Here is a 26,078-nt window from a genome sequence, read left to right as displayed (position 1 = left end):
CCTGTAGTACACAGTTAAAGTGGTAGCAGTAGCGGAGCAGCCAGACTTATCTCAAGAGCAAATGAGCAGTAGTAGAGATTACACAAAGGACTTCAATTACTGTGACTCAAGCAAACACTGACTCAAGGTTTCTGGTTAAAAATACAAGTACATTTATTTTTAAACCATCTGTTCACAAAACACTTCACTCCTATTAGAGTAAAACCACACTTCAAATCTACTACACACAACCAATTCCCCTTGTGCAGAACAATTCAAGGTAAGTACCTTTGGATTTGACAGACCGGTGTTGTGAAACAGACGTTACCAGGGGTTGTTACGCAATCACTTTGTGAAAGTAATGACAGTTCGGTCCTATGAAAGAAAAGCATACCCGCAAGAAGAAATGTTACCGTAGTCAAACACACTTAGCACATGAATTAACACAAGAAAATTGGGGATAAAAATCATAGGCAATACTTTTGGCAAGGCAGATGGAATCAAGAGACACTTTCTAAAACGTAGATAAAAGTCAATAGGCCTGCTCCAGTGTCAATGGGACAGGGGTCCTGTTGTCGAGGATCACAAGGTTAGAACAGTTCACGATTCGGGATTACCAGGAGTACTTAGAGATTGTCAAGAGGGAAGCAAAAGTTATAAGAGGGAAGGAAGACAAGGGCAAGCCTTGGGTGAGGAGAAAAGGGTTCACCACAATTCATCGAAGCTGGACACAGTACCTTATTCGTATGACGAAAAGCTGGTGCCACGGCAGTTGTTACTGGTAGTTCCTGCAGACTCATGGTTTCTGGAGCTTCAGTCGTGGGGACAAGAAGGACGACGCCTGGAGCGATCTGCACTACCCAGGGATGAAGCCAGCAGCACCAAAGAGACGGTGAATAAAAGGTGCGCTCCTTTAAAACAGGAGGGGCTCTTCAGATGGCTATCCGGACCACTACAGCTATGTGCAGTGATTTCGACCAAGAAGAGGATCCTCTGGCTGTTGAAGGTGAGCTGGTTGATCCCACCAGGCTCAAGGGAAGAAGGCTCCAGACTGGATCTTCTCTGGAAGGGTCGATAGCTCAGGCCTGCAGCAGGGCTTCATCGGGACTCGGGAGTTGCAGCAGCCGTCGTCTTCTCCGCTTCTTCTTCGGTTCTTGTAGTTCCAGTGGCGACTCTGACTTCCAGCCCAAGAGTCCTGCCTTTTATGCGAAAATCCCCCATTCACACAGCCTGGCTGTCAATCACACAGCAGGGGGTTGTCCAGCCCGGACAACCACCTTAGCCAATGGACACAAAGTGTCTCCAAGGAGACCTGTGCAGGGGGTTACTAAACTCCTCCCTCACATTCAGCCCACCTAGACACCAAAGGATGGCTTCTGTAGAGAAGGTCGGCGAACAAAAAAGGCAAACCTGGTTTGCCGCGTAAAGTAAAGCACAAGAAGGGTTTTAACAAAAAGAAATGCGATTAAACCCGACCGGAGCAAAAATAAAAAGTATTTGGTCAAGCGGGTTTATGTTCGAGGCTAATATAATAGCCTAAAACAGTACCACGTTTAAATAGTATATAGCTTTAGAAAAGTTAGGGTAGATACCACTGCCACCATTCAAGTCTAAACGTTGAGAGCAAAACAAAGCTCAAAGAGGCACAGACAGAAAGGGGTAGGAATTAACCCTTTCCAGTACTCCATGTAAAATGGGGGTTTACCGGGTCTGTAATTTAAAGTGACTACATAAAGTTAATGGCAACTTGACCTGTTTCTCGGGGATAGTAGTCGGCCCCAGAAAAATGGAGTCATTGGGAAGTCTTAGAGACAACCCTGTGTCCCTGCACTGAAGGTGCTGTGTAACACACACAAGTTGGGTTCATGGAGTGGTGTGCTCCAGAGCCCACGATCACACAATAAGTAGAAATACACATGGAAAAAAACATGTAAGAGTGGGAAAAAGGTTCACACTCTTACCAAGTGAAAAAATAAACTCCAGAAATCCAGCAAAGCTGCTCGGGACTCACTAGGTGAGGGAAATTAGACATATAATGAGAATTCTCCCCAACAATCCCCATGTTGGTGGATGCCCACAAGGATGGAGGAAAGGGGACTACGAGTACTCTAGCCACTACGGTGAGTAACTTTAATATGTACAACTTCTGTACAAAGCCTCACTTTGCGAACCGTGCTGAAGAGAACACTGAATCGAGAAGCTTTCCCTCAGATCATGTGAAAACCGCATCCAATCAAAACAAAACAACATTTTTTGAAGTTCAACATCCGAGCACCGTCCAGTTGAGAGCATCAATAAAGAATCCCCATAGATTTGAAGAAGAGACATAACAAAGAAAGAAACAAAGAAAGAAACAAACAAAGAAAGCTATTAGCAACCTGAAACAATCAGGATATTCACTGGCGAGACAGTCGCAAGACACAAAAGCTCTTAAAAACAATTTTAGAAATTGGTCAAGGGTACTTAAATATCTGCGGGTACAGAAAGACGCAGAATTAATGTTACACACCTTACTATCAAAAAATTCATATTTCTGGAAAATATTGAATAATATGCAAAAAACACAATATCAATTGCAAAGCTATTTTATCTCCAAACAGATTTGGTCTAACTACTTTAGAGAGATTTTAAAAATCAGATGTACACAGCTGTTGAGAAGTATTCACTGGTAAAGTGGCACCTGAACTTAAGTAAAGAACTTGTTAAAGATCTAATGAACTCGCCAGCATCAGGAGCTGCTGGGCCAAATGGGCTAACAAATGCCACCCTGAAGTCGTTATTAACTTGTGGGCCTCTTTTCTGACATTTGTCTTTGAAGAATCAATGTTGAGTAAAAAACTGCCCATATGTTTTGCATCAAAATTGCCTAAACAATTGTTTTTAGCAAAAGTAATTAAAGAAAAGGGAAAAAAGAAAAGGAAAAAAAATGGTACCATTCCAATTTACAGATAAAAAAAACTGCCCATATACAAACAGGGCGATCGTGAAGCTCCTTCGAACTATCGTCATTTCGCCCTGCTAGATGTAGATGGCAAGACATTTGCCTCAGTGGTGCTGATTTGGAATAATGGATCAGTACTGAAAAGATCCTGAGTACGTTTCAAACAGAGTTTCTCAAAGGGCTGTCAACATCTCTAAATGGTCTGATCATATCAATAATTTCTGCTCAATCCTATATGAAATAAGGCGGCTGCCCTCTGTATGTAGCATGGCTGGATTGTCCAAAGCTTTCAGCACGTCAACAGAGAACTGCTCTGGCGCAACTACACTCATGGTGCATTCCATGATAGTGAGCGGAGTGGTATTCTGTTGGCAGCTTCATCTCGGTATACACTGTGAACTGAGCTTTGGTGCGAGTATCAGAGCCATGTCCTCGTGTGCTGTTGGTGCGGTTTGTGGTGTTGCGGTGTGGTGAAGTGAATGTGGCTTGCATTGCGAGAGGTGGTGCACAACTGTTTAATTGGGAACAAATTGAGGGAAAACTATGGAAAAGGGTCCTACATCTGCCGATGCGCTATCCAACGGGAAGCCTAAAATGAGTTAGTCTTGCTAAAAACAATTCTTTGGACTGGAACATTTTTTATGGATTTAGGAATGTAATAATGGCCACTAATGAGTCACTATATGGAGACATATTACACAAATTAAATAGTGACGGAAATGGGTTTTTAATTCAATTAAAAAACATGTTCTAAATGTGTTAGAGAGATGTGACCGGACCCTAATGGATCTTATTGAAAATCCAACTGTTGTAAAGCAGCCATTATCATGCACAGATTGGATCATGAACATAACGCAAATGAGAAATTATAAAATGTTTAAATCGCTCTCAATGTATGATGAACCAAAACGTTTCCTGACAAAATATCTGTCAGGGTCCCCAAATTGAGGATGCATTTCCTAAGGGTCCAGCTAAATCTTGTGACAACAGCAGAGGTCAAATCGGTGCATGAACAAACCCTGTGGTCATGTGGAATGCGATCTCTGGGGGAATGGCAATGTGCAAAATGTAAACCATATATTAATGTGTCAAGGTACAAGAGAATTGTGTAAAACGCGACTGAACAGATTCGTTGATCGAAGCAAGTGGTTGGGTACGCAGTGTTTTTGGGAACGTTTAATATCAGGTCATGAAAGAGTTTTGACTATTGAGGTGGTAAACATTTTGAAATAATTGCAATTTCTTGGGAGAGAATTAAATAATGTTTACCATCTGGGTTCTGTGTTTTGTTCCGCATGACAGTGCTTTTTAAAATTGTATTTCTTTTTTAATTACATTTTTTTAAGATCTGCTAAAATTATTTGTTTTTCCCATTCTCTTTTTACTATATGAATTTTCCATCTTTAATATCCTAACTACTCTTCTATACTTTTTCTCTCTTTCGAATTAAGTTTATATGAATGCAATCTGTTCATTGTTAATTTGTAAAAGTAATTGATTTGTGGAAAAGTTGAAATGTTGGCTAAAAATAGAAAATAAAAAATGTACCCACAGCTCGGCCATGAACGTATCTGTTACTCAATATTCACAAAATAAAATTAAAACAGTTCTTGATCTCAATACACAAACACAGAACAGTAAATAACCTTAATACAACCCCCCTATATATTTTAAGTTATTTTAGAAAGTATTTGTTTTTTAAATATATATTTTCACCAAAAAAGTTTCCTAAATGAACTTAGGATAATGATCTTCCCCTAACTAGCAACCACACTGATTGCCACATCTCAATGCATCATAGTTTTCAAGTATTTACTCCTTCTTTTTGCTGTTGGCGCTGCTTCTCGATCTCGGCAAAACAGTTCTCCAGTATTGGATCTTTCATGGATTCACATGCTTAGAATGGATTCACATGCTTAGAATATTCCCCGTCGTCAGACTGGGAACCTTGGTATGTTTATGAAAAATGTTTTTCCCTCAGAAAAAACCTGACACTTTTGTGTCCTATCGATGTCCTTTTGGGCCACTTACGCATGACCCACTAGGACGTACGGTACAAATAGCCCCGCCCCCGCGGCTCCCCTCAGATTTCAACCGTCTCCAAAGTAGCGGGATCTCTCATGTTTTCTACTCTTTGTAAGGCTGTAATTTTTCTTTCCCAATGTCTGGGAAGGCGTTATTCCGCCCGTGTGCCATGTGCTGAATGAAGAAAGTTTACGAAGGAGATGTGCACATGGATTACCTTTATTGTCTTTGCCCCCATCACTCGGCAGACAGCTGTGATATTTGCAAGGGGTTCTCACAAAAGACGCTGAGGGACCGTAATCGATGTCTAGTAACGTGGCTGAACGAGGGGGCCTACACTCCATCTGAGGTAGGATCGGTGCACAGTCTGGCATCGAACAGGCCTAAGTCCCCTGTAGTTCCTCGCCGCTCTGTGTCAACGGAGCCTCTGGCAAAGAAGCCACATCCTACGAAAAAGTAACATCCAACAAAAGATGCTTCATCATCAAAGCATAACCAGGACCGTCAACAAAGAAAATCTTCCTCTTCGCCAAAGGACAAGACCGACCCTTTAAAGGGCTCCTACACAGGGGACCATCATAGGTCTTCCTCTAGTAGGTTCTCCACAAAGCACCGGTCTAGAGACTCAAAAAAGGCGGGATCGCCTAAAGAGCCTGCGTCACAACTACCACCGCCGTCAAAGGGAGTTCCGTCGTCGACAGCTTCACGACCGCCTGCGCAGTCAATACCTGCAGTGGCCTCGTCGACCCTAGCGGTGACAATTGACAGGGAAGTGGCTCCAAAGTTTCCATCGTCGACGGTGGATCCTCCAGAGACTTGGCAACCAGCAGTGTACGATACGGTTCTGCCGGATACCCTATTACAGCAGGAACCGGTGCTCTCAATATAGTTGATGGAGGAAGAGCGTGAACAGATCGTTTGTCCAACGGATCTTGGCTTACAGGGCATGGGCCCGTCAACGGCTTTGGGGATGCAAAATGCCCCCTCTGTCTTCTCTGCTAAATCCGCAGTCGTTGTTGTCTTTACAAGTATTGTCTACTCTGCAATCCCTCCTAAGCCAGTTAGGTGCAAGATTACCTCCCATGGGTACACCTCCAGGGACATCAGTGGTGCCCGTCAACGACACGCCAGGTCCCGCTCCACGGTCAACGGCTGGTTTGCCGATCTCTCGTCTGGTTAGTGAAGAACCTCCCCGCTCACACCCGGAGGAAGGTGAATTGTGAGATTCTGAGTCAGATCAAGGTCCTTGAGACTCGTTCTCGGACATTTCATCGTCCCCTTCGAGGGATCCTACGTGGGAGTCGGATGTGGAAGTGAAAACTCCTAAAAGCCCGGCACAGCCTTCACCGCCAGATGACATTGGGTCCTTTCATGCTATGATGGCGAAAGCCTTTATCGAATTTGGTCTGACCCCATAGGAAGAGAAGAAGGAATGCTTCTTATTTGACCATATGGGGAAGCGGAGAAAGTCAGTCTTCTCGGTTCCCATTCTGGACCATGTTTGGCAGGAAGGCCTGCGTACCATGCACCATCCATTTTCGGACCCTGCAATCAAGGGCAAGTTAGAAAAGAAATTTAAAGCCCCGGACTCCACTTCTAAGTGTTTGACCGCGCAACCCTCACCGGAATCAGTAGTGTCGGCGGGCAGGAAGGTTAGATCACAACACAAGTACACAACACCTCCAGACAGTGAAGCTAGAAGGCAGGATGCCTTTGACAAAAAAGTCTTGTCAATGGGAGCGATGACGGTCAAAGCGGCTAACTCATTAGCTATCATGGCAAGATACGACCGTGAAATGTGGCATCGCTTGACCCCGATATTGGAACACCTGCCTGAAGAGCACTTGAAGACAGCCATGTTACTGGTGCGTGAGGGAGAAGAGGCATCAAACCACTCTATCAACATCGCTGTGGATTTGGCGGAGTCCGGATTCAAGCAAATAAATAATGTAGTGGTACTAAGAAGGCAAGCCTGGTTAAAATGTACAAACTTCAGGCCGGAAGTCCAGTATAAAGTGTTAGACATGCCATGTGAAGGGGAGCAGTTATTCGGGGAAAAGGTCAACAACGCCCTTAAAGGCATGAAGGAAGATTCGGATAGGGCAAGGTTGCTTGGGGCCTTGCAACGTGGACAAGCATTTCGCCCTTTTCGCCCCTTCCGCAGAGCCTCTGGGAATTCCCGGTTCACTGCATCCAGGATCGGAGTTTCAACAGATCATCATACTCCTCCCAAGGGTACAGGCGGGCTGTCCAGGCGACACAAAGAAGCCGGGATTTCCAAGGGTCTAGGAGAAGAGGAGGACAGTCTTCGTCCACCAAAAGTAACCAATCAAAGTCTCAACAATGACAGAGTGTCGCGTCGACGAATGGGAAAGAATAACATCGGACCGTTGGGTGTTGGTGAAACTAGGCCACTCTTTGCAGTTCAAGACCATGCCATCTCACATTCCACCTCTGTATTTGACGCAACCCCATCTCCACATATTACAGCAGGAGGTGGTGCTTATGCTGCAAAAAAGGTCTATAGAATTTGTTCCGATGGCCGAGAGAGGTCAAGGGGTTTACTCCCGTTACTTTGTGGTCAAAAAACCCAACTGCAAGTGGCGACCCATTCTGGACCTTCGAGCTCTCAACAAGACTCTGCGACGCCTGAAGTTCAAAATGCTTACACTTCAGGAGGTCATCCGGTCTGTACAACCGGGAGATTTTCTGGCGTTGTTGGACTTACAAGATGCATATTTCCACATACCCATGCGTCGACGACACAGAAAATTCCTGAGGTCCGTAGTGGGTCAGAGTCATTACCAGTTCAAGGTGCTTACATTCGGCCTGAAATCGTCTGCCAGGACGTTTATGAAATGTTTAGCTCCGGTGTCGGCATGGCTACGAAGGAAAGTTCACCACGTGTACCCTTACCTGGACGATTTGCTAATAAGAGGCTTGTCACCGGCATGGCGCAAGCAAGCCTAGAGGCCACCGTGAAACTACTACAGCGGTTAGGCTTTGCAATTAACTTCGAAAAATCCTTTGTCTCCCTCAGGGAGCTTGATGTTTTTGGACACAGAGTTGCAGACTCAATCAGGACTAGTGGAACCTTCCTTGGAGAGAGTTCAAAAACTCAATCAAAAAGCGAAGGAGTTGAAAACTGGCACCAGGGTGTCAGTCAGAAAATATGTCGCTGCTAGGAGCCATGGCGTCATGTATTCCGCTAGTGAACAACTGTCGTCTCTTCATGAGACCGATACAGGATTTTCTGTCAGACCGATGGTCTCAAAGTCGCGGAATATGGTCCGACAAGTTGAAGGTCAGCAGCGCGCTTCTAGAAGCGCTTCGGTGGTGGCAACTCTCAGGCAATCTGACAAGAGGGATGCCTCAGCTGGAACCGGATTTTCAATCGACACTTGTGATGGATGCATCTCAAACAGGATGGGGAGCTCATCTGGAATCCCTGAAAGTTAAAGGCCGATGGTCCCCAGAAGTGTCTACCCTTCACATCGATGTGCTAGAACTAAGCGCGGTACGTTGGGCTCTGAAATCATTTTTGCTGTACATACGGGTATCAGTGGTGAGAATATTAATGGACAAAACGACCACGATGTTCTACCTCAGGAAACAAGGGGGCACTCGTTCCAGAACGTTCTCGAGCAAAGCTCAGGAAATATGGCATTGGGCCCTCGAACAGGAAATTAGCATAGTGGCGAACCATCTACCAGGGGAAAACAATGTACAGTCAGACTCTCTCAGCAGAGAGATGAACAAACTCCATGAGTGGGAGCTGAACGATCAACAAGTGTCGAACATATTCAGGAAAAGAGGCCATCCTTCTCGATCTTTTCGCAACCCAGGAGAATAAGAAGTGCAAGCAATTCGCCAGCAGATGGCCACAGCCCAACTCGCTTGGGGATGCGTTCTCATTCCCGTGGACGGACAGGTTCGTGTATGCGTTCCCTCCGTTTCCTCTCATTCGACGGACCATCCAGTGGATTCACAAATATCCATGCCGTGGGATTCTAATTGCTCCTCACTGGGCGAGCCAGTCGTGGTTTTTGGACCTGCTACAGCGATCTGTGGCGGAGCCAGTGAGCTTTCAAGGGACCGCGGACCTTCTAGTTCAAGACAAGGGAGCAATTTGGCATCACGACCCGGGCTCCTTCAGCCTGACGGCTTGGCTCCTGACTTCTCCGAGTTTGGGGCCTTGAACATTTCTTCGGATTGTCGCCGAATTTTAGAAGCAGCGAGGGCTCCGTCCACAAATATTTCATATGCATGTAAGTGGAAGAGATTCTGTGTGTGGTGCAGGGATCAACCGGATGTGGACCCGTTAAACATCTCGTCAGAGCAAATTCTGCCTTATTTGCTACACTTGGCGAAAAAAGGGTTGTCTTTCTCCTCCATAAAGGTTCACTTGGCAGCCATTTCAAGATTTACTCAAAAAAGACACTCAACTCTGTTGTTCAGTGATCGACTAGTCAAACATTTCCTGAGAGGGTTATTTTGGAACTTTTTATCCGGCCAAAAAGTTCCCTCCTAGTTGGAGTCTCAATCTGGTACTGTCAGGACTAATGAAGGCTCCTTTTGAGCCTATGTCGTCGTCACCCCTCAAATTTGTGTCGTAGAAAATGGCTTTTTTGGTAGCTATTACTTCAGCAAGAAGATTGTCGGAGCTGCAAGCTCTGGTGATTGACCCTCCCCCTCCCCCCCCCAATACTTGCGTTTCTTCAAGGACAAGGTGGTGTTGGCAACTAACCCTCATTTTATACCAAAGGTTCCAACTACATTTCACAAGCACTCTTTGATTGTGCTACCAGCATTCTTCGCTGCGGCCTCTTCTTTCGCAGAAAAAGCTCTCCATACGCTGGATGTCAAAAGAGCGTTGAAGTTTTATCTGAGTCGTACTCAAGATTTCAGGCGTACGAGACAGCTGTTTGTGGCTTATGGGCCTTCTGTAAAGGGAAAACCAATCTCCAAACAAGGACTAGCCCACTGAGTTTCATCAACTATTGCCTTCTGCCATTCTAAAGCAGGGAAGCCTCTGGAAAGACGTCCAAAGGCTCACTCAACAAGATCCACCTCGTCATCGGCGGCATTGTGGTCCGGAATCCCGGTGGTGGACATCTGTCAGGCGGCATCCTGTCGGTGCCGCATACATTTATTCGCCATTATTGCCTAGAGCAACAGCATGCATCAGATGTACAGAAGGGACGGGCAGTCCTGCGACACCTGTTTCAATAAGGTAAGACCCACAAAGGGGATACCCTCCTTTCAAGGTACTATGTTTGTGAGTTTGCTTGCTAACTGCATGTACTGTTCTGGTAGTATTGGTTTGCATTGCACACCTCCGGATTAAGGCTACTGCTATATAATCTATTCTAAGCATGTGAACCCATGAAAGATCCAATGCTGGAGATGGGAGTAGTTTCTTACATGTAACTCCATTTCTCCAGCGTTGGTATCTTTCATGGATTCACAGGCGCCCGCCGGCCTCCCCTGAATGCAAACTTGATATGCCCCTACTACTTTGGAGGTTAAAATCTGAAGGGAGCGTCAGAGGCGGGGCTATTTGTACCATACGTCCTAGTTGGTCATGCTTAAGCGGCCCAAAAGGACGTCGATGGGACACAGAAGTGTCGGGTTTTTTCCGAGGGGAAAAACGTTTTTCATAAATATACCGAGGTTCCCAGCCTGACGACGGGGAATATTCTAAGCATGTGAATCCATGAAAGATACCAACGCTGGCGAAATGGAGTTGCAGGTAAGAAACTACTCCCTTATAAAACATGCTATGCCAAAGCCCCAAAACTTCACCAATCATCCTTCCACTGTGCTCATAAGCTCCTTCCCATTAAAACTCCCTAATTAACACCCTTTATATCATTTTAGAGCCATACATGCTATGTTTCCCTTTAGTTCTGGGACATTTGGGCTGTGTTCTTCAAGGGGAGAAAATGGCTTATCCCAAGGAATGTTGAGATGTCAGAAGACACTATCTCTACCAGGGTTACTGTATTTAGTAATCTGTGCTATTTAAAACTGTGATCATCATAATTATATTCATACATTTGAGATCATTTTTGAGTCTTAACTTTACTTTATTATTATGAAGGGACATTTTTGACTGTTTCAAATGTTATGTTCTTTGTAACTTAAACTATTGTGTATTTCTATGAAACATGTTCTATCTTAATTACTAACCTATGTACATTATTCCTTTAGCCAAAAGCATCCAATATCCTGGGTGCAGTCAATAAGCCTCTTTCTACAGCTGGGAAGCAGTCCCAATCTAAATCTTCCCGCATGGAAACTGTAAGCAATGACAGCAGCAATTCTAATCCAAGTTCCCCAGGAAGGATAAAATCAAGGTGGGTATACAATGCATCTTGACTTTAATGTTGATGGACGTTTCTTGTGCTTTAAAGAGTGGCTTCTAATGGATTCCTTCCTCGCACAGTTTCCTCATCTATGATCATCTCCCAGCACAGTGGCTCTTTGGAAACATTTCCACAACCAGAGTGCGGGGCTCCGTCTCCATGGCCTACGCTGGATGTGACATCAGAACTACTATATATTAAGGCGCGACACCCGTCACCTTAGTTCCTTTTTTCTGCGCACTATGCTCATTTGCGGGACACCGCTTCTTTAGAAGCTTTGTCGGTTTCAGGTTATGCCGATCCCACAAAGACATGTGACGATTTGGCAGGTGTGGAGGCCTTTTTTGATGAGTCTAGGCAGGTGCGGCTGCTACCCAATAGTCCCCTAAGGGGTGGTTTAATGCTGGCAGACCTCATGGGGAGGGATTCCTCCTCTGGGGACAAGGAAGATCACCTAGGGTACAGCCCATTAAGCCACGTCACTCCCCAACATTCCCTGGCTGCCCCTTCCATACCGAGCCATTTCATCAAGAGTACGCCAATTTATTTTTGTAGCACATGGTAAATTGCCAGTACAGAACATACTGAGATGAGGAACACAGCAACCATGGAGAGTAACTAGCTCTTTAGTGCTGCCACAAGAAGGATCCCCGGAGGCATGGGGAATGCCAAATATCTGCAGGTGTTGACGCTGTGCCTGGGCGGTGTCCCGAAGATAAAAAGGAAAGAGAAGGTGGACTTAAATATGTCAGATTGTGTGGAAGCCAGGAGCTCAGTAGTTTTGAACTCTGAGTGAGGGCTGCAATAAAGACTGTGCATGGAATGCCTTGGGCAGGCAGAACATGAAGTTGTGCAAAGATTGTGTGGTACCCGCAAGTCATGGGAATGGAGTCATTCCTCCGGCAACATGTTTGCAATATAACTTTATTTTGAACAGCACCCGAATACCAGGAGAAGGGAGTCATTCTCCTGGGGAAGGAACTTGTTGTTAGATCATATTAGTCTTTAGTTGTAGTTTAAGGGATAGAATTAGAGTTTGACACAGGGCGATGGACTTTGATTTTGATGGACATTCCGACTGATCCCTTAGTATTCGTTTGAGGCAGGGAAACCCCTGAAAAGTATATTGAATATCTTTTTTTGTCATAAATAAGTCTACAACCACCACCATGCCACCTTTGTGTCAGATTCCTTCTTTGACACCCTCACAGACCCACAGGTTTAAATCCTGTGTCGAGTGCGGGTGTCAGAGTTCAGTTTCCGAGCCCCACAGAAAAAATGTATACTCTTGTGAAAGGCCACAACACTGGAGGATAGCTCAGGGGCAACGCGCTCGTCTTGGAAGCAAGACGACGCTGAGCAACACACTTTGGTTTCCCGGGTCCGCACTTAAAAACCTCTGGGTTTTAAGCGTGTTATAAATATCCCATTACAATTACTCAGGCTTGCGGGCTGTGTCAAACGATGCCCGTTAAGGCACTTTGAGTGCATGCTGCAATGCTTTTTACATTTGTGCACCAAGAAAGAAACCGTCGGATGGACCTGTTTGAGGCAGAGGGGCATGGAGCATTCCCCGATCCTCAGTAATGATAATGAGAAGAAAAATTGCAAGAGGTCCCCTTCCCCCAGCAGTTCTTCGAAACAAGTCACCATTCTAAGGACTCCTCTAAAGAAAAGGCACCACAGGTACCTTTCTCTGCCCAATCCTCTATGCCAGAGGAATGGGAGGCCTTTCGCCTCAAGATGCTGACCATCTTGGCGCCAGCGCCTAGGTGCCATTGCGTCCACCACGCTCGGGCAAGCTGGCAGAGACCCTGCCAAGTACAATGGCCTTACGCTTTTGGGATTGCCCACTGGGGCTACTACAGTTGAAGATCTGTCATTATGCTGCACCATTCGGTCTACTGTCGGTCCCCAAGCTCCTGCTCCAATTTATATGGCACTGAGGCTCCTCGTGAATATGTTGTGCTACCTTGGGGAGCTCTGCTGAGGAGGGTGACCCCATCCCTTTTGTGCTCGAACCCTTGTGCCCTAGGCAAGTCAGGGATTTCCCAGGGGAGCTTAGACCTTGCTTCTGATTTGTAGGTGGCAAGTTGACTGAACACGTCTTCAGAGCTAGACATCCTACCTGCACCTGCTCTGGGAAAGCCTCAGGTTTCTTTCCAACGCCCCATGGCAAAAGTGGTGGAGACCTTGGGCCCCTTCCACACCAAAGGTCTAGTTTGAATTGACAGACATTCTTGTCAAAGGTCTCCAAAGAGAAACTCTATTGCCATTCAATTTGGCTGTGAAGTTCCCGCTGCTGGAGGTGTGGACTGGAATCTGGTGAAGAAGCATAGGATGGCATGAGACTCTTCTTTTCTCTCCTGAGAGTCTGGTGGTGCAGGCTGCCATGTCGAGTCTCAAGAAGTCGTCCTTTCCCTACTTGTTCCCAGATAGAGTAAAATGCAAGATGCTTGGGGAAGGAATGTTTTTGGTACAGGCAGTCTGGGCTTATGATCAATAAATGTCACCTCTGTTCTGGCTAAGTTCTATTTTGTCCTCTGGTGTGCAGTTTAATGCTCTGCTTAGCACGTGCCTGCAGGTAGTATGAGAGAGGGCTTTGAGGACCAGGTCAATGATGGAAGGGAGACTTCATGCCAAATCTTGCAGTCTGGCCTTGACATTGCTGATTGTGTTGCATGTGGTGTGGCAACAGGCACAGCTTAGATGAGATCCTCCTGGACGAGCACCTCTGGCTCCATTCTGGATGTTCAGGTGAAACTCTTGGACATGCCAATTGGTGGCATCAACTTGTTTGGGGCAAAGGCTCATAAGTCCTTCCAGATGTAATCCTACGTCCCGTCTCCTTTGCTCCATACTGCATGGGCGTCCCTCACTAGGGACGGGAGACAACCTTTTTCACCAGAAAAAACCTTCTTCCCCTTTAAATTTAGAGGTGTGCGGGACGCAGCCCTGTGAACATTCACTCTGGCCACCGTCGCCAGTCCCCTTTTCGGCGTTGACGGGAACGGACCGCTTTCACCAGTGCTCCTGGGTTTGGCTTTGGCCTTGTAATTCCACACACTCTTCCCCGGATACTGTCTTTTGTCTTCTGTTTTTTTATCTTAATCAGGTACTAGGTCCTCTGGCGCCACGCTCCTCCATGGCGCATGTTGACATCAGGCTTCAGCAGGTGTTCAGGCTGTGAAGGGCTATCCCCCACGTCCGACCCCCACGCTCTCTACCTCTGTTGCCTTGGCCCCGATCACAGCTCGGAGGTTTGTACCGCGTGTGACTCTCTTAGACCGCACGCTCTGAATAACAGGTTAGCTCGGTGGAGGGAGTTCTTCGAGAAGTCACCTCCAGAGGACTTGTAGAACTTCATCAGACACAAGTCAAGGCCCAAGGTAGGGCTGCTTTTTTCCATCGCACCCTGCAAAGGCGACTCCTTCCCATGGAAACGTTTGAGCGAGAGGGACCGTTCAGTTCTCGTTCTGGTACCGAGGCTGAGTCAGCTATTGGCCGCCTGGCCGAGGGGTTGCAAGTTCCTTCTGAAGACAGTGCTGAGGGACCGCAAGGTTCTTTCACTTGGTGTCCACCCGAGGGGCTACGCCCTTGTACCAAACAGATGTCTGACGGGGGCGCCTGTATGCAGCACTACCAGCAACACAGCTAAGGGCAATATGCCTACCGAACCTCATCCTGAGGTGCAGGGTAGGCCTCAAGCTCCACTGCCAAGAGTCCTGGAGGAGGCCAGGCCCAGCGAGGCAAGCACCACAACGGAGGCACGTGACATGCAGCCCGACAAGATGGCCGCTGCACCAGACACAATGGCTGCTCGTCCGATACCGCCCCCTAGTGCGGAGGAGGTGGGAGAACGAGTTTTGAGGTGGGACTGGTCTTCAGCATATACGTGGCCCACAGCTTATCCTTCAGCGTCGCAGGGCATATTTACCCCGCAACCAGCCAGGCAGAGTACGCACAGGTCCCAGCAGCCAGCCGCTACTCCGCCAATACCACCTCACCAGCCTGTGAGGACAGTTTTTTTTTTTTAAAGTGCCTCACGCTTTTGAGGTTTCCTCAAGTGGGGGGGGCATCCTTCAGGATGTGATCAGGGACATACTCCCGCCGGTCCCACTGCTGGTACCTATAGTCATTCCTCCTATGGCTCCAGCGCCTCAGGCACCGCGCAGCCCTTGCTGCCCATGCTGGGTCCTTTGATTCCAGCTCCCCTGCCTCCCACAGTTCAGGCGGTTCCACACCAGCCTCCACACCAGCCACCAGCTCCGGTTCTCACACCGCTGCCTTCGGTGCCCAGCACTCCACCACCCGCGCCGGACCAGCCGGACACCCTTGTGGACACCGATGAAGAGGAGGACCCCGACACGTCATCCTCAGCCAAGGCCTTTCACGAACGGCTCTCAGGTTTGGCCAAATACTTGGGGTTTCCACAGCCTGAGGTGGAACACCCGGAGGCGTGGGTCCTGGCCGAGGTCCTCATTCAACGCCCCGCGTCTAGAGTGGGGATCCCGATGCAGAAGGATGTTGTTTCCTTGGCCAAAAGGGGATGGCTGAAACCCCATTCGGACGAGCCTATCAATTGGCGCCTCGACGCCAAGTACAGGCAGTTGGAGGGGGATCCACTCTTGCTGTCAGCACATCCTCGACCACACTCTTCGGTGATCACTGCGATATCACTCGACTTGAAGCATCAGTCGTCCACAGCCACCTCTTCGGCGCTTCTAGGCAAGGAGGAGATCTTGAAGGCTTATGGAAAGGTCTATTCCAACGCCTCACTGCACCTTTGTCAATCCATCGCAGGGGCCGTACTGGCAGCCATTAATCTGAGTCTTTGACGGAAAATGGCTGACTTCATTCTAGAACTTCTGGTGCAAATCCAGGCATGTTTCAAGGCAGGGCTGGCAGAAGCCAAAATGGTGGCCCAGGATATCATGGAGTCCACCCTGGCGCACATGGACACCTCAGGCCATGCCATCTTCATCGCCACGGACTTGAGGAGGACTGCTTGGCTACGGGCCATCAAGTTCAACCCGGACATCCAGGAACGCATATTGGACCTTCCATTCGAGGGTGCCGACCTCTTTCATTCCACCACCGATGAGGAACTTGATAAGAACAGTTCCCAAACTGCAAAGTCCTTATCTATCCTTAGGAAGGCCACACCCATGACCTACACCCAGTCGTATCAACGCTCCGACAAGGTGGGAGGGCCTTCGGCAGGTTCCGGGGCTTCCAGGAATGGAGGTCGAGACAGCCGGTCCGTTCTCCTAGTCAGCGCAAGCGGCAGAAGTGGGGGTGCAATGGCTTCTTTCAGTCCCCCTCCTCAGCCTCAGAGGGAAAGAAGGCATAACACGCCCCTTCGGATCCACGTGTCTCCGGTGGGGGGCAGTCTTGCCCTTCACGCACAGTTTTGGCGGCAGAGGTTTGTGGGCCCCTGGATCCTATCCGTAGTGTCCACGGGTTACTGCCTACCGGTTCCTCCCTCTCCTCTCCTCCACTCCCACAGATTGGGACAACAACTCTGTTGGGGGAAATTAATTTTGCTCGTAGAGAGCCAGGCAGTGGAAGAAGTCCCAACCTCCTAGTGGGGCATGGGCTTCTACTCCAGGATTTTCAGCATATAAAAGAAGAACCAGGCTGGCCTGAGAGTTGTGTTGGACCTTTCATCCCTGAACCTCTCCCGCCCTCTTCAAAAATTCAAAATGGTTACGCCTGCTCGTATTGCGGAGACACTGTGCAGGGGAGACTGGATGTGCTCCCTGGATCTGAAGGACACGTATCTACAAGTCCCAATTTGGCAGCCTCATTGGTCCTTTCTATGGTTCAGGATCATGGGCTTCTGTTTCCAATGCAAGGTTCTACCCTTCAGCCTCAACTAACTCAGCCCCCATGGTCTTTACCAGACTGATGAATGCAGTGGCAACCCTTCTCAGAGCCCAAGATCACCATGTCTACCCGTACTTGGATGACTGGCTCATCAGGGTGAGATCCCCGTAGGCGGTCCAGCACACTTCCTCCGCTCTTATGAACACACTCCACAAACTGGGATTTTCTATCAATCTCAAGAAGTCACATCTGCAGCCTACGCAGAGTGACTTTCCTGGACCTCATTTGGGACACGAGATTCGAGAGAGTTTTTCCCTCGGAGGACAAGATCACAGCCATCAAGAGGGCCACAGGTCATTTTCTCAGCAGAGAGGTGACCACAGCTTGGTGGTACCAGCATCTCTTGGGTATCATGGTGGTGTTACTGCTAGCAGTACCTCACACAAGGCTCAAAATGAGGAGGTTGCAGCTGCACTTCGCAGCCTCATGTAATCAGGAGCAGCGGTTCCAAGCAGAGCTTGTCAGCATTCCTCCCTTTCTCAACCAGCACCTTGTCTGGTGGTCCACGGAATGCAACTTGCGGACAGGCAGGCCCTTCGGGCAAGCAGCACCGCAAGTGACCATCACCACGGATTCCTCCTTGGAAGGCTCCACTGTGCAGCCCAGCGGTCAGCATTTGGGAGGGGGCCCTGGAAAACAACATTTACTTGAGCGCAATCCACCTTTCTATTGAGTCCAACCTGGAGGCGGACAGGCTCAGCAGACTGGGAACAGACAATTAGGAATGGCAATTGAACAATCGGGTCCTTCAGAGGATCTTCAGCAGATGGGGGCATCCTCAAGTGGATCTTTATGCAGCCTGGTACAACAAGAAGTGCCCTTAGTTTGCGTCTTGGCAGGGACAGGGCCCCGGCTCCCTGGGCGACACATTGCAGTTTCAGTGGAACAGCATGAACGTATACACATTTCCTCCAACTCCCCTGGTTTACAGGGTGATCAGATCAGAGAATCACGTCACCTCAGCATCATTCTGATAGCTCCTTGGTGGCATGCGAGAGCATGTTTCTTGATGCTGCTCAGCCTCTCGGACAAGCCGCCCATTCAACTTCCATTGGGCCCGGGCCATCTTCTATTACAGCAGGGAGGCAGGGTCATCCACCCCGTAACGCATAATTTAGTCCTTGCAGCGTGGTTCCTGAGCGGGTCACACTAAAGCTTCTGCGGCTGTCACAGGCTAACCTAGACATCATACAGGACGCTAGGAGCGATGCTACTAGGAGCCATTGCAAAGGCAAATGGACTAGGTTTTGCCACTGTGTGAAATAAAAGGTTGAGCCGCTTACTTACACGTTGGATGATGTTATCTTTTCTGCTCAGCCCGCAAACTCATGAGTGCAAATAGACACATGCCGTACCTATCTAACGGCAATAGAAGCCTAACAGAACTCGGAGGACGTTTTTCTTTTCCTCCAACCCGGTGGTTAAGCGACATCTGGCGGGCCTCACCAGGCTCTACCCGCCTATCAAGAAACCGCACCTAGTGTGGGACCTCAACGTAGTGCCCTTGCACACATACCTTTTGAACCGATCGTTTCCGCGGACATCAGACTAGTCACCATTAAAACAGCTCTCTTGGTGGGTCTTAAGTCTGCATTTAGGGTTAGCGAAATACAGGCACTGGTTGCTTCAGAGCCTTACACTTCTTTTCAGAGGTAAGGTGGTCCTGAGAACGCGTCCTGTGTTCTTACCCAAAGTAGTCTCTGCGTTCCACTTAAATGAGGAGATAGTGTCACCTACTTACTTTGCAGGCCCTAAGGGCAATGCTCATAGGGTCTTGCACTGCCTAGATGTCGGGGGCGCTCTGAAATTCTACCTGGACAGGACCAAGTGCTTCCGCAAGTCGGAGGCTCTTTTTGTCACCTTTGGGGAGTCAAGGCCGAGTTATCAGGCTTCCAAGGCCTCTATAGCAAGGTGGATGGTTTAGACCATCAAGGAGGCCTATGAGGGGCAGCACAAGCCACTTCCAGCGAACATGCATGCCCACGCTATCAGAGCCAGTGCCACAGCAATCGCATTCCAGAGACATGTCCTGTGGCCAGTCATCAGCAGGGCGGCCACATGGGCCACTACTTCAGCCTTCTGCAAGCACTACGGTTAGTTGTAATGGCCCATGCACTAAGGAGGAAATGGGATAGGACATAGGAGTAATTATAAGTTACTCACTGTATTGGCGACGTCTGGCGTACTCAGTCCCCTTTCCTCCATACGTCCCACCATCCCCCCACGCCCCTATTAAAACTGGTGTCATTAGGCAATGGTAAGATTGTCGACGTGTCAATGGGGATTGAGGAGTGGCGCCGGTGGGCGGAGTCAGGGGAGCGCATGCTCCCAGGGCCGCGCCCCTTGAAGTTTCAAGGGGAAGGAGGTTTTTTCTGGTGGAAAAGGTTCTGTCACCCATCCCTAGCGAGGGACGCCCATGCAGTATGGAGGAAAGGACTATGGACTAGGAGTAAGTTAGTCACTACGGTGAGTAACTTCTAATTTCCAGTCCTCATGGGCAACCATCAAATTCCTGGTTCTCTGGCTGTTCAGCAACAGCAATCCTCTACCCTCATGGGTACATGAAGGGGATTACGACCCTTTCTAACCTATGCCCATAGGGGCTAGCTCCCTTTGTCAAACAACATATGCTGCCCTGCTCAGCCAGGGAGTTGGGGGGGCAGAGTTGCTCCAAGAGTTGGCTTTTCAGCCTGAACCGTACCCTCAGCATCCCCTGGTTGAAGCACATGTTGAGTTCAATGTGGAGAGTGTTAGGCGGAATCCTGTGCAGTACCCTTAGGGAGCACTACAGAAGATTAGGACTACAGGTAAATGCAATAAATCCCCTTTGTTATCAGTCTGTACCACAAAGATTTCGTTGGTAGCTGTGGCGGAGCAGTCAGACTTATCTCAAGATGGAGATGAGCAGTATTCAGGGTTTACACAATAGGACTACAGTACTATGGAACAAGGAAACACTGACCAAAGCTTGGTATCAAAAAGAATAAATATTTATTTTACACACTTCTAGTTCAACACACAAATCACTATTGTAAAAGCATGTTAAAACAGTGAAGAAAAGGATACACAACTCCCTATTTAAATTTTTGACAAGTTTGAGCAAAAGTGAAAACTGAGCAACAGTATAAACCAAGCAGAAATGGCACTCTAACAATGTATACAGAGGTAGACTCTTCAATACACCAGCAACACTTCCCAAATGGATTGTTAACAAGTTAAGCAAGGCAGTACTTTAGCATAAGCAATGTTTAGGTGAAAACCAAGCAAAATGGCACTTCAGCAATATTAAAAATGGAAGGAAGGGTGGTTATAAGAGTTTAGGTGCACCCTTTAACAAAGTTTTTTCTTTGAATTTCATAGGTTTTTATTAGTCCAACATAACCATAACGTCCCTTTAACAACGTTTTTTCATTGAATATATATATGTTCCATAGTTGGTTTGAAATGAGAAAGGGTTTCGTGCTGTGTTCGCCCCGTTAAGTTGCATGTTACCCTGCTCCCCTGTATGAGCCAACCTTTAGTATGTATTCACTTGACTTTGAAAGTGCCTACATTATGCAGGCATAAACACCCGATGCCCGAAACATTTTAATGATTTGAGTGAGAACCTGGGCGTACCTCTTTTCAAAACACTGGAGAATGATTGTAATGCGCCCGCCCTCCAAATTGGCAGTATTCGCAAAGTGAAATGTGTTGAGTTTTTTGTGGTTTTCTACTATGTTTTGTCAGTCTATAGACAGTCACTTAAATACTTGTTTATCTCAGTACTGTTTTGCATATTCACTGACTCCTGTCTCGGACTCTGCCCGGAAAGGAAAGATTTCACTGAGTTGACTTGCCAGTCCAGGCCCTTGCCCTTGTGCCACCGCTGACCACAGCAGACCACTCTTTGCTGGGCTCTCCGCGCAAATAAAGGTGTTTTAAATTATGTCCTTGCTGCAGGCTCACACACTCCGCCTCCAGCATTAAAAACAGGAAAAAGACTAGTTGCGCAACGAAGATGGCTGCCTGAATGCTGAGCTGCTCTCCGGTATAAATCCTCATATAAAATACGCCAAGAAGCTGCGTCCCCCGAGCTGCCTACAATAGCTGAGCTGCCTCCACGAGTACTCCTTCTGACCCCGGGAAAAAGAACAGAGGAAATCGGAGCTGGAATGCCTGTTCTCACTCGAGGCTGTGTAGGTGAGACAGCGAGCCGTCTCGTAGCACCTGTGATCCCAATACTGAGCCCGTGGCTCCAACGCATGTACAAGCCCCAGTGGAGGCTTTGGTGGAAGCAGAGCCAGTGAAGCAGGCCACGGAGATAGGCGAAAAAAGACACCAGCCGCCTCTACAGCTTCCAAGGCCACTCCCACCAGACCCAGCTGCAGAAATCGACAGAAGGCTCCGGCGGCGCAGTCGGATGATAAGCCTGCGATCCCGTGGAGCAAGCAGCACTTTCCGGTAAGGTCGCTGCCATACCCTGCCCATCCCAGGCTCGAAGGGACAGCAACGGCGCTCAGGCACCAACGGTAGCTCCCACGATCCGCACATGGCGCGGCCTCGCCGAACACAGGGGCACAGGACCGAACCGAGGTTGTTCTCCGCCTCCCCCCATCCATCAGGCCACGCCATGCCATAAACGGGCCCAGTGCACCCCGTGGCCCAAGCCAGCTACGCTGCACCAGCGCGAGGCTGCCCAGGGAGAGCATCCATCCAGCAACCCCCGAAAAGGAGGGGGGAAATAATAAGAAATAACAATAAGGAAAGAAAGGGGGACAAGAAACAAATGATCAGAGGCCGTATCTCATTTGCAAAGTAACGTTCACCAACACAACCAGGGGTTGGGGGCTGCCAAGACACTAGATCCACACGAATCAGACGCTACACACACCTGACAAGAGGGCTGTTAGGCAGAATCCTGTGCAGTGCCCTTAGGGACCACTACACACAATTAAGACTACAGGTGGCAATACAAGTTTACCTTTGGTACAAGCCTATACTACTATGTCATAGTGGTAGCAGTGGCGGAGCAGCCAGGCTTATCTCAAGAGTATATGAGCAGTAGCAGAGATTACACAAAGGGACCACAATTACTGTGACTCAAGCAAACACTGACTCAAGGTTTCAGGTAGAAAAATATAAGTACATTTATTTTTAAACCATCAGTTATAAACACAACACTTCTATTAAACTTTAAACAAAACCACACGTTAAATATACTGCAACTAACCAATTCACTTTGTACAGTGTGTCTCAAGGTAAGTACCCTGTGTTGGAATGAACCGGTGTTATGAACAAAACACGATGCCGCGGATACGGTTGTGATCACTTTTTGTCAGTTCGGTCTACTAAATAAACGCGTATCCGGACATGAAATGCCACCGGGGCAAAAACACACTTAGCACCTGAGATACCCAGAGGGAGTTGGAAGCAAAAATCACAGGCAATATTTAGGTTAGGCAGACAGAATCGAGAAACACTCGGAAACAGGAGTTCAGAAGTCAAAGGGTTGGAGCCAGGTGTAAGTGACACCGGAGACCTGTTGTCGAAGATCACACCGTTGGACAGTTCACGATTCAGCGTTAGCCAAGAGTACTTTGATATTGTCAATGTTCGAAAGCAAAAGTTATAAGGAGGAGGGAAGTCAAGGGCAAGCCTTGAAGAAGAAGAAACGGGATTCAACAGTTTCCTCAAGCAGAACACAGTACCTTATTCCAATGGTGCAGCTGGTGCCCTGGCAGTTGTTCCTGTTGGTTTCCCGCAGACCCACGATTCCTGGAGCTTCATTGTGAAGGAGGACGTCTGAAGAGGGTCTGCACCACACAGGGCTGAAGCCGGCAGCAGCGACACGAATAAAAGGTGCTCTCCTTAAAAACAGGAGAGGCTCGTCGGGTGGCTATCCGGACCACTACAGCAGTGTGCAGCGATTTCGACCACGAAGGTGACCTCTGGCTGAAGATGAGCTGGTTATCCCCACCAGGCTCACGGGAAGAAGACTCCAGACTGGATCTTCTTATTCGTTGAAGGGTAGGTAGCTCAGGACTGCAGCAGGGCTTCACCGGGACGGGGTAGTTGCAGCTGCCATCGTTCTCTCCGCTTCTCTTTGGTTCCTTGTAGTTCCAGTGGTGACTCTTGACTTCTAGCCCAAGAGACCTGCCTTTTATGCGCAAAACCCCCATTCACACAGCCTGGCTGTCAATCACGCAGCAGGGGGGTTGTACAGCTGGGACAACCGCCTCAGCCAATCATGGCAAAGTGCGACTTGGGTTTCCTACGAGACCCTGTGCCCACATACAGTCTACCAAGACACCCAGGCACCAAAAGGAAGGTTTCTCTGCAGAAACCCACCAAAAGATGGTGAACAAAGAAGGCGAACCTAGTTTGCCGCGCAAATTAAAACACAAGAAGGACTTTAACAAAAAGAAATGGCGAATAAACCCGACCGGAGCCAAAATAAAGACGATTTGGTCAAGCGGGTTTAAGCTTAAGGCTGCTAAAATAGCCAAAAGCATTACCATGTTTATCTAATATAATCGTGGTAGAAAAGTTAGGGTAGATACCACTGCCACCAGCCAAGTCTAAATGTTAAGAGCGAACCAATGCTCAGGGAGGTACAGACAGAAAAGGGGTACAGATTAGCCCTTTCCAGTACTCCATGTAAGATGGGGTGTACTGGGTCTGTGTAAAAAGTGACTGGGTAAAGTAAATGGCAACTTTACCTTTCTCTGGGGGACAGTAGTCAGCCCCAGCTAAGTGGAGTCAGAGGGCAGTCTTAAAGACAAGCCTGGGTTACTACACTGAAGGTTCTGTGTAACCCACACAAGAACAGGGGCACCTGGAGTGGTGTGCTCCAGTGCCCAAGATCACACAATGAGTAAAAACACATAGGCCAAAACACATGTAAGAGTGGAAAAAGGATGTACACTCTTACCAGGTGGAAAAATAAACTCCAGAAATCAGCAAAGCTGCTGGGGGACTCACTAGGTGAGGGAAATTAGCCCTAGAAGGAGAATTCTGCCTAACAAGGGCGCCTGGACCAGCCGTAAATTTACCTGCCATAATAGCTCAACAGGTCTCGCCAGCTCTGCAATTGGCCATAGCAGCTCTGAATCTTGAAGGAGCCGGGATAAATGAGCCCTCAGGCAGGCTTACAAGCAAACACTAGTATCCCTGGCGACGAAGCAGATCACAGAAAGGCAAATACGTGAGAGGACACAGTCCACCTCTGCAACTACTAAGTGGCACACAAACTAATCATCTAGCCGGCTAATATCCACCACTCAATAATATCTACCACGTTGGGTAATTCTCGGCCCTGCTGCCGCAATTACTCTAGCACAGCAATCCAACACTGAGCTCAGCAGGGGTCAAAGAGCCTACCACCAGTGAACCACCCAATTGTAGGAGGGCTACGCCAACTGACGCATTGACACTATCTCTCCTTATACCACCGTTCCTGGCGACTCGCACCCACGACAACCTAGATCCTGATACAGGCACAAGCAGTTTGGGTAGGTTGACCGTATGTACCAACTGGGCAAGGCCACACAGGATAGCCATTCTTGAGATGCCTGGAAAGAACGTCACAAAAAACAGGAAGGCGGGCCCAATGGACTCGTACACAAATTCACAAGTGGCCACTGGTGGCTTGAATCCACTGGAGGCAACCACAGCTGCGTCAGCAGACTTCATGAAATTCGACCACCTGCTCACTACGGTGCAAAACGGGTTCCTAGCAGTCAATGTTAAATTAGATGACATTGTCTCAACAATAGGCTCACTCAAAGCCTGCGTCGACAAAGAAAGTGCCCGAATTACAGAAACGGAAACCAGAATCGGCACCAATGAAGATTCAATACAACAGAATACGCACAATATCACACTCCTGAAAGGGGAGATGACAAAACTCCAGGGCAAATGTGAAGATTGGGAATCAAGGTCGCGCCGTAACAACATTCAGATAGTTGGGCTCTCTGAGTCCTTTTGCAAGGGACCAATGGAATCCCGCATTGAAGACCTACTGAAATCCTTGTTCGGCGAAGACTCCTTCTCCCCACAGTTCTTGGTTGAAAGGGCGCATCATACTCTGGCCCCGGCCCCCAAGCCAGGTGCCCCCCCCTCGGACAGTCATCGCTAAGCTACTCGGCTACAGGGACAGAGACACAGCGCTGAGATTGGCAAGAGAAATGGGACCCCTGAGACACAGTAACGACAGCATTCACATTCATCCCGATTTCTCGGCTGGTGTCCAGACCCAAAGGCGATCCTATGAAACAATTAAGCGCCAACTTAGGCTGAGGAAAGTACCATACGCCCTACTGTTCCCCGCAAAGTTGCGTATACAACATGGTGGACGCGCGCAATTCTTCGAAACCCCCGCTGAGGCAATGGCCTATGTAGAAGCAACCATCCCCCTCCCTCCTGGAAGGAACGAACACGATTGAGACAACCTACAACAACCGATGGCAGAACCGGGTAACTCCAATGACTGAAGGCAGCCACGTGATATCCTTTATTCTGTTTGATACTACTGTGGCAGACGGGGGGTGGGAGGGCAGCTCCCTTAACTTAATCTGGGCCGGATAGGACGCACTCGGCTATAGGGGCTGTGCTGCTGCACTCGTGTCCCCCCGCCTCCTGTATCCACACCCCCCCCCTCCTGTATCCACACCCCCCCCTGGGAAGAACCACAAGTTTGTAACAAGGGCTCATCATGGTGGGCGGTGGGCATGGAGCGCAAGGAACTGGTTGGGGGTTTGAGAATTTTACAATTTTTTGACAGAGCTCCGGTTGGGCGCTGGGCGTTAAGGTTAACTGGTATCAATAGTTTCAAAATTGCAATCACATCGACACAAGCTGAACTTCCCAAGAGTATGAACGCCTCCTTTTGGTAC

The 26,078-nt window shown here is 48.3% G+C and overlaps 1 protein-coding gene across 11 annotated transcripts in view; it reads left to right on the top strand.

Moving 5' to 3' along the window:
- PDS5B (PDS5 cohesin associated factor B) overlaps nt 1-26,078 on the top strand; it is a 2,333,811-nt gene that overhangs the window by 1,883,098 nt on the left and 424,635 nt on the right. For all 11 annotated transcript variants that reach the window (XM_069639007.1, XM_069639003.1, XM_069639002.1 and 8 more), the window contains one exon: nt 11,159-11,304. In XM_069639007.1, coding sequence (XP_069495108.1) covers nt 11,159-11,304 — 146 coding nt within the window. The remainder of the gene's footprint in view (nt 1-11,158; nt 11,305-26,078) is intronic.

Source organism: Ambystoma mexicanum, chromosome 7q (assembly GCF_040938575.1).
Source record: "Ambystoma mexicanum isolate Mex_15411 chromosome 7q, UKY_AmexF1_1, whole genome shotgun sequence".
Taxonomy (NCBI): Eukaryota; Metazoa; Chordata; class Amphibia; order Caudata; family Ambystomatidae; genus Ambystoma; species Ambystoma mexicanum.
Note: the sequence above shows the minus strand (reverse complement) of the source record. Positions and strands in the feature narration are given on the sequence as shown.